General features: G+C 43.0%; 1 protein-coding gene across 3 annotated transcripts in view; it reads left to right on the top strand.

The window, feature by feature from the left end:
- Nucleotides 1-15,098, top strand: part of LOC112219327 (protein kinase C delta type) — a 35,515-nt gene extending 20,417 nt beyond the window's left edge. For all 3 annotated transcript variants that reach the window (XM_024380485.2, XM_024380477.2, XM_024380495.2), the window contains exons 2-17: nucleotides 2,826-2,958; nucleotides 3,681-3,950; nucleotides 6,513-6,681; nucleotides 7,342-7,373; nucleotides 7,563-7,648; nucleotides 8,643-8,772; nucleotides 9,139-9,239; nucleotides 9,352-9,445; nucleotides 9,610-9,734; nucleotides 11,255-11,428; nucleotides 11,599-11,690; nucleotides 11,859-11,921; nucleotides 12,037-12,175; nucleotides 12,834-13,022; nucleotides 13,450-13,578; nucleotides 13,746-15,098. In XM_024380485.2, the coding sequence (XP_024236253.2) occupies nucleotides 2,850-2,958; nucleotides 3,681-3,950; nucleotides 6,513-6,681; nucleotides 7,342-7,373; nucleotides 7,563-7,648; nucleotides 8,643-8,772; nucleotides 9,139-9,239; nucleotides 9,352-9,445; nucleotides 9,610-9,734; nucleotides 11,255-11,428; nucleotides 11,599-11,690; nucleotides 11,859-11,921; nucleotides 12,037-12,175; nucleotides 12,834-13,022; nucleotides 13,450-13,578; nucleotides 13,746-13,904 (2,061 nt within the window). In that variant the 5' untranslated portion in view covers nucleotides 2,826-2,849 and the 3' untranslated portion in view covers nucleotides 13,905-15,098. The remainder of the gene's footprint in view (nucleotides 1-2,825; nucleotides 2,959-3,680; nucleotides 3,951-6,512; nucleotides 6,682-7,341; nucleotides 7,374-7,562; nucleotides 7,649-8,642; nucleotides 8,773-9,138; nucleotides 9,240-9,351; nucleotides 9,446-9,609; nucleotides 9,735-11,254; nucleotides 11,429-11,598; nucleotides 11,691-11,858; nucleotides 11,922-12,036; nucleotides 12,176-12,833; nucleotides 13,023-13,449; nucleotides 13,579-13,745) is intronic.
- The last annotated feature ends 1,877 nt before the right edge of the window (nucleotides 15,099-16,975 follow it).

Below are 16,975 nucleotides of genomic sequence, written 5' to 3'. Positions count from 1 at the left end.
ACAGAAACCTATTCTATCAGTGGTCTGTCCAAGTGCATGTCTCTGCCTCCCCACTCGAGGTCCATAGTCTGCATGTTGGTCATGTTTCATTTTTACAAATGACAACTAGCCTGCCTATAGTATGCTGCCCCTCCATCTCCCTCTTTCCCTTCTCTTCTCCTATTTTCTCTGCCCACTCTCTCCCCAGATGCATTTGCAAATGCTCCACACGGCTCTCTTTTACAGTACTGTATGTGTATATGGCTGCCTGTCTACAATAGAGCGCAAATTAAATTGCTATGTGTATGCTGGTACTTTACAGTGTTTTGAGATGTATTACTGTGAGCTGTTTGACCGCTGGCACTGAGTCTATAGTTGATTTTCGACTGGTTGCCAGGTTGATTCCAAAGTCTACTTCCTGAAGCTGTGTGCGTGCGAAGGAAGACTGTGGGAGTTTCACTCAACTGTTTTACCCCTCTTGACTTCTGGCTGCTCAATCTACTGTCCTTCAGACACAGAGAAACCAGATCCAAGCCAGACAGTGTGGACATGTTAATCGATTTAGAACTAAACCAGCTCAGACAGTAACCCTACATAGAATGGTATTGGAGGAAAACCAGTCTACAAACATGGACCAGTTCATTTTAATGTAGCCTAATGAAACCAGAACAAGTTGTGACTGAAGTCACATCTACCAGTCGTCGTGAGCTGAAAGCCACAAGGTGTTCTAGACTACCTAGCTAACCCAGGTAATGACATGAAATCATGTGAAAATGAGCATGAAAACAAAGCGGTGCCTGTTGATTTTTAACTTTTTACACCCAAGGGCACTCTGTACCTCTATGGCAGTACATTGGCAGTGCATACATACACTGCTTGCTGAGGAGTTAAAGGATAATATCATATCCTTTGCTAATATCACATGTACACAGAGTACTACACTGTTGTAACATTATAGAGCTTTGATATGAACAGCCACAGGACTGCCAAGTGGCTTGAGTCATGAGATGTATCCTTAGTTGGGTTACAAGGGAGTAGTACTTCTCTGAAAATACTGTTCGTTAATCCACATGATTATGCTCACAAAGACTCAAAAGAGGAAAGTAGGGTAGTTATGACACAAAGCTCATAAGAAAACCACTGTGTGGAAATTCTTGAAGGAATTCTGTGGGATTTCATGGCTGCTTGGGGGATTATGATGTAGGCTAATTCTGCCTCCCTCTTTGGCATGCTAACTCATACCATTTGTAGCTCTGCTCCTCTAATTTTTTGTTCTGAATTAGCCTTTCTGATATAAGAAGGTAGTTCCCCACTCACTGTCCATTGGTCCTGTTGCATTATGCAAGACATGGATTCCACAAAATCTAGTGGAAGAACAAGAGGTGTCATAATCCCAGAAACTACATGAAATTCTTTAAAAAGCAACTGAAGAGGACGGCTGTCACATTTTGAAATTGTTGGGAGCAGTAAGCTGATTGAGCAGTCTTACTGGACTTACCAGTTCACATTAATTCAGCCAAAGTTATGGATCCTTTGAAGGTGTGCAGCCTGTCATATGAAAACAAGGCATGTCTCCCCCCCGTTGGGCCAATCGAGATTACTATAGCTCCCGTCTTGAGCCAATCATTGTAATGTTGTAAATGCCGGATCTCTATGGCAAGACTCATCGTTCACCCAAGTTTTGTCAAATTCTGACCAGCAGGTAGCCTCGGTTAGAGCGTTGGGCCAGTAACTGAAATGTTGCTGGTTTCAATACTAGAGCTGACAAAGTGAAAATAATCTGTTGCTGTGCCCTTGGGCAAGGCAAATTGCTCCAGGGGCGCTGTACAATGGTGACCCCTGACCATGACCCCACTCCCTGCGGTTGTCTCAGGGCGAGTTGGGATATGCAAAAAAAACACTTGTGTGTAACAGGACAAATATAAGCACCCCCAAACTATTGTAATTCTAAAATTGGGACAGTGCTGTCTGAGATATCGCATGTGACTAACCTACTAATGGTCGGAAACAGATCCACAGTCCCCTCCCTGATTTTATCGCAGGGCACAATTAGTAGTTAGTGTAGCTTTGGGGGCATATGAGCAACATTGTCAGGCCTTTTGTGGTTCGTAACAACGTCAAGGTCACAAAAAGCGTGCCATGGTCCTCTGCTGTATATCCAGTCAGCTGTGCTAACACTCAGTTCTGAGAGCTCACAGACCTCATCACGGTGTTGTTTCCTCTCCTCTATGATGCTCCTGGTCTCTCCTCCGGTAGGGGTTCTATATCACTATATCAGCAAAACCCACCTCAACCTTTTTGGGTCAGGTAGGGATCTGGTTGGCCTCATTACCCAGGGAAGGACCCCTAGGACTGCATCTCAATGGTCTGATCCGTGTCTGTCTATATCAGCCAGAAAATCAAACGCATGTGAAGGAGCAGGGTGGATGGACACTATTAGTGGAGGGGAAGGAAATGCCAGCGCACCAGATTTAGAACACTCCCTCTCAGGGAATTAATATGTCATGTGAATCTGATCCCATTGATTCTGTCTGATTTTCTCCTTTTTTTTCTCGCTGGCTTGTATTGCTCTCACTCTCTCACACAGTTTGCGGAACAGGAGAGAGTCTTTCACAACAGTCTCTCTTCCCTCTGTGATGTTTTAATGAAGGGCTTTATTTCAGCATTAGCATGGCGCGTGACAGTGGGTAGCTTCCACTTCCTCTGTATTTCCTGTCTCTTTGGCAATCACTGCCCACAGCTGTGTCTACTTCTTGTTTTCAGGATATGTGTTGTGTAAGAGTGTGCTGTGTGAATTTCTGTCTGTATTTCATCATTATAATCCTGACTGTGTCTGTGTTTTACAGGAGGCTGCTGGATGAGTGGTCACCATGTCTCCCTTCTTACGCATCGCCTTTAATGCGTTTGATGTGGGCGTCTTGCCACCCCTGACTGACGCTCCCTTCTGTGCAATTAAGATGAAGGAGTCCCTCAGCACTGGTCAGTAGCATTACCCATTGGGTACTACTCAGTGGTGGCGAAAAAGTACCCAATTGTCATACTTGAGTAAAAGTGAAGATACCTTAATAGAAAATGACTCAAGTAAATGTGAAAGCCACCAACTAAAGTACTACTTGAGTAAAAGTCTAAAAGTATTTGGTTTTAAATATACTCAAGTATCAAAAGTAAATGTTATTGCTAAAAGATACTTAAGTATTAGAAATAAAAGTATAAATGATTTCAAATTCCTTATATTAAGCAAACCAAAAGATACCATTTTCTTGATTTTCTACATTTACGGATAGCCAGGGGCACACTCCAACACTCAGACATCATTTACAAACAAAGCATGTGTGTTTAGTGAGTCCGGCAGATCAGAGGCAGTAGGGATGACCAGTGATGTTCTCTTGTTAAGTGTGTGAATTGGACAATTTTCCTGTCCTGCTAAGCATAAAAATACCTTTGGGTGTCAGGGAAAATGTAAGGAAGTAAAAGTACATTACATTATTTTCTTTAGGAATGTAGTGAAGTTAAAGTTGTCAAAAATATAAATAGTTTAGTACAGATACCCCAAAAACACTGTGTGTGTGTGTACATACATACACACACACACACACACACACACACTCTTTTCTCTCTCCCTCCCTTTCACACATATACAAACACACTTTGTCATGCACATGTGTAAGCTGTGGTGGTGTAACCTTTCTCTCTCTCTCCAGAGCGGGGGAAGACCCTAGTCCAGAGGAAACCCACTATGTACCCTGCCTGGAAGTCCACTTTCGATGCCCACATCTACGAGGGCCGTGTCCTCCAAGTGGTTCTGATGAAGACCGCAGAGGAGCCATTGGCCGAGGCCACGGTGGGCGTGTCCGTACTGGCTGAGCGCTGTAAGAAGGGCAACGGCTGTGCTGAATTCTGGGTAGACCTGCAGCCTTCTGGGAAGGTTCAGATGGTCGTCCAGTTCTTTGTGGAGGACACAGACACAGCAGGTAGTAAGCCAAACAAACAGGCTCTCAATCTAGCATTTACTGTAAATCTATGTCGCTCTCTGTACTCTCCAGCACTCAAACACACTGGCTACAGAGAGTAAACAGTGGCCTCCAGGCTGCCAGGCCAGCTTGTCACATGGCGCTCAGCCTAGCAGCCATACAGGCCCTGGAAGGAGGATTGTGTGTATCTAGGAGCTGGCATAGGACCCAGACCCAGGGGGAATCTGTATGTTAGAGTGTCCCAGTCAGGCTTTACCTGCTCTGGGTCGGCCCAGGGTAGGAGAGGGGGTAGGCTGGAGCAGCATCCATCATACCCCCCTCTCTCTGCAGCTTTCCTGAAAAGCATGTGTCCAGTGTTGGCAGGTGGGAGCATCTCCTCTCCAAACATACACACCAGTCAAAGGAATGAGATGGCAAAAGGAGAATGTGTTAGTCTCCAATTTTCTCATTAGTCTCCTGTCTTTTACTCCATCTTCCCAGCTGTGTCCTCCTCCCTCACCCTCTTTTGTGTCTTCTCACAGTCCTCATTTCAGTTTTATTTTCTTTGTCTACCTCTCTCACGCCTCTCTTTGTTTTCTTTCCATGACCTTTGACCGAGTCCCCTTGGCTTGTGTCAAATATGGTGAATAAATAAGATTGTTTACTCAGGCCATTCACTAATGACAAAAATTGTCATGGTTCCTGTCTGTGTAAGTGGGCTTTCCCTCTCTTGAGTGAAACCAGGGTCTCATTTGCAAGGGGGCTCCCATGAACATACAATACATAATATCAATACAATACATACAACAAGATTATTCAAAACAAACACCTTTCACGTATCACCTCCCTTAAACTCCATCTAAACTTTTCCCGCGTGAACTGACGGTTTCTCCATAATATCTAGCATGCTCAATTGAAAGAGGGAACAGCTGAATCTGGTGTACTTAGTATCCTCGCCCCACCCTGAAAAATGAGTTAGTGTGATGTATCGCTCTGGGACACCCCCTCTGCAGGCCGGGGACAAGTAGATCAGAGTGGCCCTCCCCGGTCAGCAAAAGATTTGGGAGCAGAGTTTCTTGCTTTTCTCTTCTGGCTCTGGTTTGCATCAGCTGCAGCCACATTTTGCAGAAGGCCATTCTCACTGTTTACTCTGAAAGTCAAACAATTGTGACCTGACCTCATTCTTTAGATGACTTTTCCTTAATCTTCCTCAATTTGATGATTTGATGTTTAAAGAGATTCTCCAGTACTTTTGCATAATTTTTAGCCAGTAGTTCTGAAAGTAGCTCTCACGAGCCAAACTTGTCCCCTGAAAATGTTATATTTTATGTCACATATGTGCACCTAAAGTCATTGCGCTCTCTCTCACTCTGCTGTGTGTGCATCTTGCTAGCTGTCACTCAAATGGTGAGGGGCTGAAGTTCATTGGCTAGAACTCTAATAGCTAGGGGGAGAGACCTGAAAATAGCTGTGCAGCAACGCTCCCCATTCCAGACAGAGCTTTGAGAGGATCTGCAGGGAAGAATGGAAGAAACTCCCGAATTACAGGTGTCCCAAGCTTGTAGTGTCATACCCAAGAAGACTTGAGGCTGTAATCATTGCCAAAGGTGCTTCAACAAAGTACTGAGTAAATGGTCTGAATAATTATGTAAATGTGATATTTACTCCTTTTTTATACATTTGCAAACATTTCTAAAAACCTGTTTTTACTTTGTCATTATGGGGTATTGTGTGTAGATTGATGGGGGGAAGAAACAATTTAATACATTTTAGAATATGCTGTAATATTTTCCGAATGCACTTTATGAACTACACATTGACACATCCAGCCCAAAGCAGGAGGATAACAAATACTTAGTAGTCACCAAAGTTCCAGAGCATGTCTTTAATAAGCAATCATCTCTAATGCTGAGATATCTGTATAGACGGGCAATAATTTACATGGTTTTAGAATATAACCATGATTATGTTTTGCAGTAGTGTAAAGTACTTAAGTATTACTTAAGTAGTTTTTTTGTGTATTTGTATTTTACTTCTCTGCATTCCTGTAATAATTTACTTTTTACTCCATACATTTTCTCTGACACCCAAATGTATTCATTACACTTTGAATGTTTAGCAGGACAGGAAAATTGTCCAATTCACACACTTATCAAGAGAACATCCCTGGTCATATTGCCTCTGATCTGGCACTAACTAAATACACATGCTTTGTTTGTAAATTATGTTGGAGTGTGCCCCTGACTATCCGTAAATTTAAAAAACACATTGTGTGGTTTGCTTAATATAAGAAATGTAAAATGATTCTTACTTTTGATACTTAAGTATATTTTAACAATTACATTTACTTAAGTATATTTAAAACCAAATACTTTTAGACTTTTACTCAAGTAGTATTTTACTGGGACACTCAGTTTTACTTGAGTCATTTTCTATTGTTACAAACTCTTAATTTTCACCAAGGTACCATTTTTAGCTCACAATGTAACACACTATCTAATAATATCACCCACAGCAGACACAATGGTATATGATTGAGTACATCAAATAATGAATTGTAATATTGTTATGTGTCCCGAGCAGTGTTTAAGTCGAACGTGAAGGGGCGTGAAGAGGAGGATGGGGCGATGACACTGACCCGAAGGAGAGGAGCCATGAAACAGGCCAAGGTCCATTTCATCAAGAACCATGAGTTCACAGCCACTTTCTTCGGACAGCCCACCTTCTGCTCTGTCTGCCGGGAGTTTGTCTGGTGAGAGACGCAGACCACCCCATCCAAACACCACCGTGACCACCATACTGACCATGACAAAGACCGTTGAGCTTTCAACCTGTTTTACAAGTGTGTCGTTTTGCTACACAACAGTATTATGCCTTGGCTTAGCAGTTAACCACAGTACAGAGACAGTCGACTGATTACCCCAAAACGAGCCCCCCATGGGGTCTCTGAGTAGACCAATTAACAGCTCTAATTGATCCATAACTGGAACAGTCTGTCCAACAATAACAGTAAGACTGGCTGGCAGTGCCTGTTCTGTGAGCTGTGTGAGTCGCTGTCTGAGACGCTGTCTGGGGAAAACCCACAGGGTGTTGCTGCAATGTTCCAACAATGTCAGCACAATTACCAGTGCAGGGCTGCCCCCTTCCTGCCAGAGAAGAAAGTTGTTATTGGTGCCTTATGGTGACAGGTTGAGGAATGACCAATGTCCCTAGTGTATGTGGATGGTATAGTTTGTGCAAAAGATGAATGAATGTCTCTCCTCTCATTCTGTTAAACTACCATTGTTTATTGTCACTGTCAATACTTTATATTGAGATATTCTTACTATCTGTCAGTATGCCTTTTGGGAAAAGTGCACAAAGATGAGTCATTTATTGTATGAATCTTCACCCTGTTTTTCTTTCCAAACAGGGGATTCAACAAGCAAGGCTACAAGTGCAGACGTGAGTGTCTCTGATCTCTTGCCGTTAAAATCTTTCACTATATGGAAGTTGTTTTGGTGCTTGGAGTGAAACATCCAAAGCGTTCACTCTGCAATAATTTACTCCCAAAAATAGTCACAAATTTCTCATATCAATAAGTGAATATCTTAACTAGCAGCTTTTCCTAATGTGGCTTAATCTCTGTCTCAGAATGCAACGCCGCCATCCACAAGAAATGTATTGACAAAATCATCGGGAGGTGCACAGGAACAGCAGCCAACAGCAGAGAGACTATGGTGAGCAACATGACCTCACCTCCCAAAACACATAAAAAACCTGGATATAATACTGTGTGGCCAATTGGCACCATGTAACCTACTGTAGATGGTGTTTGAAGATCAGTTTTCTATGGAGTGATTCCCTTGATTTTATATTTTGACTAGGGTCCTAATTTTTCCATATTGTTTTCTCTGATCGCATCAGAGTCATGCAGCTGTGCGAACTGTGCCACGTTATTCTTCACTCCTCAATAGGCAAGACGAGACACTTTCAGGGAGGTCAAATCAACAGCTATCAGAGACCAGGAGAACTGTGTCAGGCAAATCAATATGCTTGTGTTTAAAACTGAACAGTGGTGCTTCATTCCAGCTGTAATTTAGCTCAGAATTCAAATGGCGCTCGCACATCTGAACTCTGACGAAGGCTCTGAGGCCGATACTTAAAGCTTATTAAATAGCAGTGATACTATCAAGAGCAGTGTGCGAGTTCCTTCTTTTTTCTCATTTTATTCAGCTGTAATTTAGCTAGCACGGGACCAAAGTAGCCAGTATGGTGCCAGTGGATTCAGCATGGGACAGTTATTACCAGTAGTGGAGCACTTTTGACTAGTGTTGTAGTCATGGAGTACTAGAAAGACTTGGAGTATTACCAGTAGTGGAATCAGCTCTATGGCAGTTAGGACCTGTGGCAGTTAGGATAGAGAGGCCTTCTCTTCAGGGGTTAGAGGTGAACCTGTTCCCTGTCTGCAGCCTGTATGGGAACAGTACAGGTGGAGTGGTTGGCAAGTCAGTGCTGAGAGGGTGGAGTCAGTCCACTAGTTATCGGTGTAGGTGTGTGCCCCTGTCCCCTCTCTCTTGCTCCCTGTGGGGCACCATGAGGAGGTTCAGAAGGGCTGTGAGGCCCCACAGACACCCATTTTTTTTTTTTAGGGGGGTCAGTGCCCATGGGTACTAAGTGCCCATGGGTACTATGGACTAGCTCATTGATAATGGGAGCTCTGTGTATCCACAGTTCCAGAAGGAGCGTTTTAAGATCGACATGCCACATCGCTTTAAGATCCACAACTACATGAGCCCTACCTTCTGTGACCACTGTGGCAGTATGCTCTGGGGAATGGTCAAGCAGGGCCTCAAGTGTGAAGGTAGGTGTGGGGCCTCCATCTCTGTCTCTGTGTCTCTCTCTCATTTCAATATAAGGTGCTTTCTGGTAAGGGAAACATATGGTTACATTGCCAAAGCAAGTCAAATAGATAATAAAACATTTACAGTTAACATTACACTCACAAAAGTTCCAAAATAATAAAGAAATTTCAAATGTAATATGTCTATATACAGTGTTGTTACAATGAGCAAAGAGTTAAAGTACAAACGGGAAAACAAATGTATTTGCAATGGTGTTGGATAGAGAACAATCTTCAATCCACCCAATATTTTAACTCTGCCTCTTATATCTTTCCCTTCATTTTCTCCCAGCTACTGTCTTACTCTTCTCTCTTCTCTCCTGTTAGACTGTGGCATGAACTCCCATCACAAATGTGAGAAGAAAGTGGGAAATCTCTGTGGAATCAACCAGAAACTCCTGGCTGAGGCCCTCAACCAAGTTAGCCAAGTGAGAAAGACAGAGACACCTGGTCATGCCCACATTCAAACATACTAATGTATTTTATGGAGCCATGAATGCACATTCATAACCCTATTGTAATAGCATTATACCTCTTCAGAAATCCACAAGACGGTCTGAATCTAACAACTCTGAGACAACGGACATTGGAATCTACCAGGACTTCAACAAAAGCCCAGGAGCGGACACTAGTGGTAAGCAGCTGTCACTGCTGCAGTTGAGAGCACATGTTATTCTGCAGTAAACAATATTTTGGTCCTTAACAATGTAGGTCTTTAATTCTCTTTCGTTTTTTGTAGGTCTTTACGTGTGTATGCATCTATTAACATTATTCTCTTTGTGCGTGTGTGTTCAACAGGAGGCTATGAGAAGCTGTGGGAGGGAGGTAAGGGCCCTGCCCCAGCCAGCATCACCCCCAAGACCCGCCTCACCATTGACAGCTTTGTGTTCCACAAGGTGCTGGGCAAGGGCAGCTTTGGCAAGGTACAGTACAACCACTGCTACATTCCTCATGCTCATGCCACTGACACCCATGCACACAGACTCAATGGCCTTCAAACACATCACTTGCTAGCACTGCTTTGTCTAAAAGGTTCAAGGGCACTCTTCAACTGCTGAGAGCCAACTTACTGTAGTGGTTTAGTTAGTATGTGACCCGTGTTATTATCTGTTGTTGGAGTAGCTACAGTGCATCCGGAAACTATTCAGACCCTTTGACTTTTTCCACATTTTGTTACATTACAACCTTATTCTAAAATGGTTTCCATAAGAACATTTTCTCATCAATCTATACAAAATACCCCATAACCTTATTTACATAAGTATTCAGATGCTTTGCTATGAGCCTCGAAATTGAGCTCAGGTGTGTCCTGTTTTCATTGATCATCCTTGATGTTTCTACAACTTGAGTGGAGTCCACCTGTGGGAAATGTAATTGTTTGGACATGATTTGGAAAGGCACACACCTGTCTATGTAAGGTCACACAGTTGACAGTGACATGTCAGAGCAAAGACCAAGACATGAAGTTGAAGGAATTGTCTGTAGAGCTTCGAGACAGGATTGTGTCGAGGCACAGATCTGGGGAAGGGTACCAAAACGTTTCTGCAGCATTTGAAGGTGCGCAAGAACAAAGTGGCCTCCATCATTCTTAAATGGAAGAAGTTTGGAACCACCAAGACTCTTCTTAGAGCTGGCCACCCAGCCAAACTGAGCAATCTGGGGAGAAGGGCCTTGGTCAGGGAGAAGACCAAATAAAACGATGCTCACTCTGAAAAAGCTTCAGAGTTCCTCTGTAGAGATGGGAGAACCTTCCAGAAGGACAACAATCTCTGCAGCACTCTACCAATCAGGCCTTTATGGTAGAGTGGCCAGACGGAAGCCACTCCTCAGTAAAAAGCACATGACAGCCCGCTTGGATGAAAATCTGCTCCAGAGCGCGCAGAACCTCAGACTGGGGCGAAGGTTCACCTTCCAACAGGACAACGACCCGAAGCACACAGCCAAGACTAATGCAGGAGTGGCTTCGGAACAAGTCTCTGAATGTTCTTGAGTGGCCCAGCCACAGCCTGGACTTGAACCCCATCGAACGTCTCTGGAGAAACATGAAAATAGCTGTGCCTCAACACTCCCCATCTATCCTGACAGAGCTTGAGAGTATCTGCAGAGAAGAATGGGAGAAACTCCCATGTCAAGTTTGTAGTGTCATACCCAAGAAGACTCGAGGCTGTAATCGCTGCTGAAGGTGCTTCAACAAAGTACTGAGTAAAGGGTCTGAATACTTATATAAAGGTGTTATTTCATTTTTAATGTCTTATTAAATAGCCAATACTTCTCAATTCATTGTGGGATGTGTGTAGATTGATGGGGGGGGGGGGGCGACAATTGAATCAATTTTAGAATAAGGCTGTAACCTAACAAAATGGCCTGCTCTCGTCTGATAGTTTAGTATGTTCAACATGAGTATTTGGCTGTGCTGTATCACCTCTCCTGTGTGGCGCTCCAGGTCCTGCTGGCTGAGCTGAGGGGGCGAGGACAGTACTTTGCTGTGAAGGCCCTGAAGAAAGATGTGGTTCTGATGGATGATGATGTGGAGTGTACCATGGTGGAGAAGAGAGTCCTGGCCCTGGCCTGGGACAACCCCTTCCTCACACACCTCTACTCCACCTTCCAGACCAGGGTGAGACCCCTACCCCTCTCCAAAGCTTTATCTTTCATTAGGATTTACCGTCATCCATCACTACCTCCACACACACAGCACTCCAGGAACAATTGTTCATCAGACTGATGTGTGTCACTCAACTTGGGTGTTTAGACAGTAGTTTAACTGATAGGTGTGTGTGTTACCAGGAACACCTGTTTTTCGTGATGGAGTACCTGAATGGAGGAGACCTGATGTTCCACATACAGGATAAGGGTCGCTTTGACCTCTACAGAGCCACGTAAGTGATAGACTACAGTGTTAACTCACTATCCACCAGACGCGCAGTAGTTATTTACTTAGAACTCACCCACGACAGTTTCATAGCCGGTTAAGGGCAGACTGTAGGCATTTCATAGGGATGATGCACCCAGAAGTTATTTTGCCCTCTACCACTCTTCTCCCCCAGGTTCTACTCAGCAGAGATCATAATTGGACTGCAGTTTCTCCACTCAAAAGGAATCATTTACAGGTGAGATCAATGAACTTTAATGGTCTCGTCTGGCCTTGCACTTGATTTCCCTTATTAATCCCTGTACTAGCGCTTAGTAGATGGACCCTCCCCTCCCAACCCTTCCCTGCTACAGGGACCTGAAGCTGGACAATGTGATGCTGGACAGAGACGGCCACATTAAGATCGCTGACTTTGGGATGTGCAAGGAGAACGTGTTTGGAGAGAATCGGGCCACTACTTTCTGTGGGACGCCAGACTACATCGCACCAGAGGTGTGTGACTGTGTCTGTGCAGGATAGGGTATTGTAGGATTCTGTTTGTAAAGAAATTTACACTCTCTGTCCTGTATTTGTAACTCTGTGTTTTGATCCTGACTGTAGAAGATGACTCTTAACATTGTCCATGTGTATATCAAATCAAATCAAATGTATTTATATAGCCCTTCGTACATCAGCTGATATCTCAAAGTGCTGTACAGAAACCCAGCCTAAAACCCCAAATAGCAAGCAAGGCAGATGTAGAAGCATGGTGGCTAGGAAAAACTCCCTAGAAAGGCCAAAACCTAGGAAGAAACCTAGAGAGGAACCAGGCTATGTGGGGTGGCCAGTCCTCTTCTCGCTGTGCTGGGTGGAGATTATAACAGAACATGGCCAAGATGTTCAAATGTTCGTAAATGACCAGCATGGCCCAATAATAATAAGGCAGAACAGTTGAAACTGGAGCAGCAGCACGGCCAGGTGGACTGGGGACAGCAAGGAGTCATCATGTCAGGTAGTCCTGAGGCATGGTCCTAGGGCTCAGGTCCTCCGAGAGAGAGAAAGAAAGAGAGAATTAGAGAGAGCATACTTAAATTCACACAGGACACTGAATAGGACAGGAGAAGTACTCCAGATATAACAAACTTATCTAACTATATCTGTCCATCCTCAGATTCTGCTGGGACAGAAGTACACCTTCTCCGTGGACTGGTGGTCGTTTGGGGTACTGGTGTATGAGATGCTGATTGGCCAGTCGCCGTTCCAGGGTGATGACGAGGATGAGCTGTTTGAGTCCATTAGGATGGACGTGCCTCACTACCCTCGCTGGATCACCAAGGAGGCTAAGGACCTATTGGAGAAGGTGCAGCTGCTGCTCATTCTCTTCTCTCACTAATTCCCCACACAACCTTGACCTCCTTTTCACAACATTGTGTGCCTGTAAGTCTGTGACAGTGGGTGGCAGATTGGTGTCCACTAGTAAACAATGCAATCAGTCTTGCAATTTCACCTGACTTTCATCAACACTAGCCTTTGCACACAGACATTCATACACAGCCACACCTAGACTTAGAGAAAGACAGGCATTGGAATGACACAATGTTGCCTGTGATTAAAATGTTATGTTCCCTTACATATGGAAGCAATGTTTCCACACCCTTTTTTACCTTGCTATTATATCCCTCTCAACCCTGCCCATCTACACACATGCAGGCACAAAAACACACGCCTTAAATTAAAGCTGGATGCTTGTCCCAAAGCTGTTGCGTGTCTCTGTTCCCCATCCCTAGCTGTTTGAAAGAGACCCCAGTCGCAGGCTAGGTGTGGTGGACAACATCCGCGGCCACTCCTTCTTCAAGACCCTCAACTGGCCTGCCCTGGAGAAGAGAGAGGTGGACCCCCCCTTCAAACCTAAAGTGGTACGATCTGGATCTCTGGCTTATAATGGAACTGTGCCTAGTGAAACTCCCACACTAATGCTCTTTTCAGATTTTTTTACACCATATTAATTGTTTATTTGGTGTTGTATTGTGAATGGTGTCATTGGTCTCTTGTTGAACTGACAGCCCTTCTCTGCCAATCACAGAAAGGCCCCAATGACTGCAACAACTTTGACCGGGAGTTCCTGAGTGAGAAGCCCCGCCTCTCCCACACGGACAAGAACCTAATCGACTCTATGGACCAGACAGCCTTTGCAGGCTTCTCTTTCATCAACCTCAAGATGGAACACATTATGGACAAATGAAGGCACAACAAGATTCCCCATCTCTTTGTTTCAACCGCACCATTATAAACGCATAGGAAAGGGAGGAGGGGGAAACCAGTGTTGCATTTATCTCTGTGGTGGTTCCTTCAATAATGGTGTCTTTCTTTTCCTTGGGATCAAACCTTGAATTAATCCATGTACTGTACTTTATCTCCCACCATACATCAACACACTCATTTAGACACACCCCATAGTTCAGTTGTTTAGTATTGTCCATGCTGGGATGTCAGGGGTCAAATGTGACTCGCTCACACACCCGTGTGCTCTGCCTACTGTATGTCACTCTTTCCCGTCCCATCATTCACATCATTGTTTTGTGTGTGTGTTTTTACTGTCCTTGTGGGTACCAGAAGTCCTCACAAGGATAGTAAAACAAGGATAATTCAGGCAAGTGAGGACATTTTGCTGGTCTTCACAAGGAAAAATGCTATTTTAGACTTAGGGATTAGGGTTATAATTAAGGTTGGGGCTAGGGGTTACGGTTAGGTATATTTTGGGGTTAAGGTTAAATTTAGGGGTTAGGGAAAATAAGATTTTGGGTGGCAATCAAGTTTTTGGCCCCCACAAGGATAGCAATATAAAAGTGTGGGCATGCATGCATGCATGAATATGTCTGAGTGACAGCATGAATCTCCAGTATATTTTAAATGTTTTATAATGAAAAGAACGTTGACTTTTTCAGGTGCGAATTCAGTACCCTGTGGAAGGTACAATTAATTCAATTGAAAAGGTGATACAAAACAAATGATAGAACACCAAAGTTACAGGACCAGTAGAGGATGCACAGGTTTATACAGGCATGGATAGTCTCTCACCTTTGTCTGCCCATCCACATGATATAAAACTAAGGATTTGTAAATGGTACTGCAGCTTCCCCACTCTCCGGAACAAACCAGAGCTACTCTGATCAAACCACAGCTACTCTGATTCAGATCTGCGTTACAGTAGTGTGAAATGGAGTGGGACATCATACTGGAAGGAGTCAATGTAATGGTACTCTGCAGTCATTCGTCTTGAAGGTTATGGGTGTGTGTTGGGGTAGGATTCCTTTAGAAAAAGGATGGATAAATTGGGTCTTGTGTTACTTGAATGTAGCTATTTTAAAAAGCAAATAATAATAATAATATGCTGTACGTTAAATTAAAATGATATGTGCATTGCCTTCGGAAAGTATTCACACCCCTTGACTTTTTCCACATATTGGTATTACAGCCTGAATTTAAAATTTATTCAATTTAGATTTTTGGTCACTGGCCTACAAAAACAATAACCCATTATGTCAAAGCGGAATTGTTTAAAAAAACAACATTTTTACAGATTAATTCAAAATTAAAAGCTTATGTCTTGAGTCAATAAGTATTCAACCTAACCTCTTTCTTATGGCAAGCTTAAATTATTTCAGGAGTAAAAATGTGCTTTTCAAGTCCCAAGTTGCATGGACTCACTTTGTGTGCAATAATAGTGTTTTTAACACAGTCATAGAAAAAATACCATCTTTGTACCCCACACATACAGTTATCTGTAAGGGCCTTCAGTGAAGCAGTGAATTTCAAACCCAGATTCAACCTCAAGGACCAGGGAGGTTTTCCAATACCTTGTAAAGAAGGGAACCTATTCATAATGGGTAAAAATGTTTTTTTTTAAAGACACTGAATATTCCTTTGAGCATGGTAAAGTTATTACACGTTGGATGGTGTATCAATACACCCAGTCACTACAAAGATAAAGGCATCTTTCCTAACTCTGTTGCCAGACAGAAAGGAAACCACTCAGGGGCCAATGGTGACTTTAAAACAGTTACAGAGTTTAATGGATGTGATAGGAGAAAACTGAAGATGGATCAACAACATTATAGTTACTCCACAAGACATACCTAATACACAAAGGGAAAGATGGAAGCCTGTACAGAATAAAAAAACATGGCAAAGCAATTAACTTCTTGTCCTGAATACAAAGTGTTTGTTTGGGGCAAATCTAATACAAAACATTTCTGAGTAACACTCTCCATATTTTCAAGCATAGTGGTGGCTGCATCATCTTATGGGTATATGTCTAATCGTTAAGGACTGGGGAGTTTTTCAGGATAAAATAGAAATGGAATGGCGCTAAGCACAGGCTAAATCCTAGAGGAAAACCTGGATCAGTCAGCTTTCCACCAGACTGGAAGATAAATGCACCTTTCAACAGGACAACCTAAAACAGGACAACCTAAAACATAAGACCACATCGACACTGGTTGCTTACCAAGAAGACAGTGAATGTTCCGGAGTGGCCAAGTTAGAGTTTTGACTTGATCTATGGCAGAATCTATGGCAAAACCTGAAAATGGTTGTCTAGCAATGATCCACAACCAATTTGAAACAGCTTGAAGAATTTTGAATAGGAATAATGGGCAAATGTTGTACAGTCCAGGTGTGGCATGTTCATAGAGACTTACTCAGAAAAAGACTCAGCTGTAATTGCTGCCAAAGGTTATTCTACAAAGTATTGACTCTGGGGTGTGAATACTTATGAACATTTCTGTACTTAATTTTCAATCCATTTGAAAACATTTCTAAAAAACATATTTTCACTTTGTCATTTTGTGTTGTGTGTAGATAGATGAGAAAAAAATATTTAATCCATTTTCAATTCAGGCTGAAAGACAACAAAATGTGGAATAAGTCAAGGGGTATAAATACTTTCTGAAGGCACTGTATATTGCCATAAATAGTTACAGTATTTGGTGATGTAAGGATATACTTTTTTTTACTGTCTTCATATTTTACATCTGATTATAAATAAACAGATATTTAACTCTAAATTGTTGTCCAGGAAATATCAATATTGTAGGCTACTGATAATTATTTTTCCTTCTATTCTCCTTGTAGGCTTAGTTAGTGGTTAGTTTAGTTTTTATTCCCTGACATGATGTTTTCCCATTTTGCAAACATGTAGGCACTTTTTGACCCATTTGTTTTCACAATTTCACTCCTCAGATGCACTTTCACAGGCGGGTGGCCTATTAACTGGCTACAATAGGACTTTGGCTACCCTGCCATCTAGCGGCC

The sequence above is a fragment of the Oncorhynchus tshawytscha genome, linkage group LG02, assembly GCF_018296145.1.
Source record: "Oncorhynchus tshawytscha isolate Ot180627B linkage group LG02, Otsh_v2.0, whole genome shotgun sequence".
Taxonomy (NCBI): domain Eukaryota; kingdom Metazoa; phylum Chordata; class Actinopteri; order Salmoniformes; family Salmonidae; genus Oncorhynchus; species Oncorhynchus tshawytscha.
The sequence above is the reverse complement of the archived record's forward strand: the minus strand, read 5'-3'. Positions and strand labels throughout refer to the sequence as shown.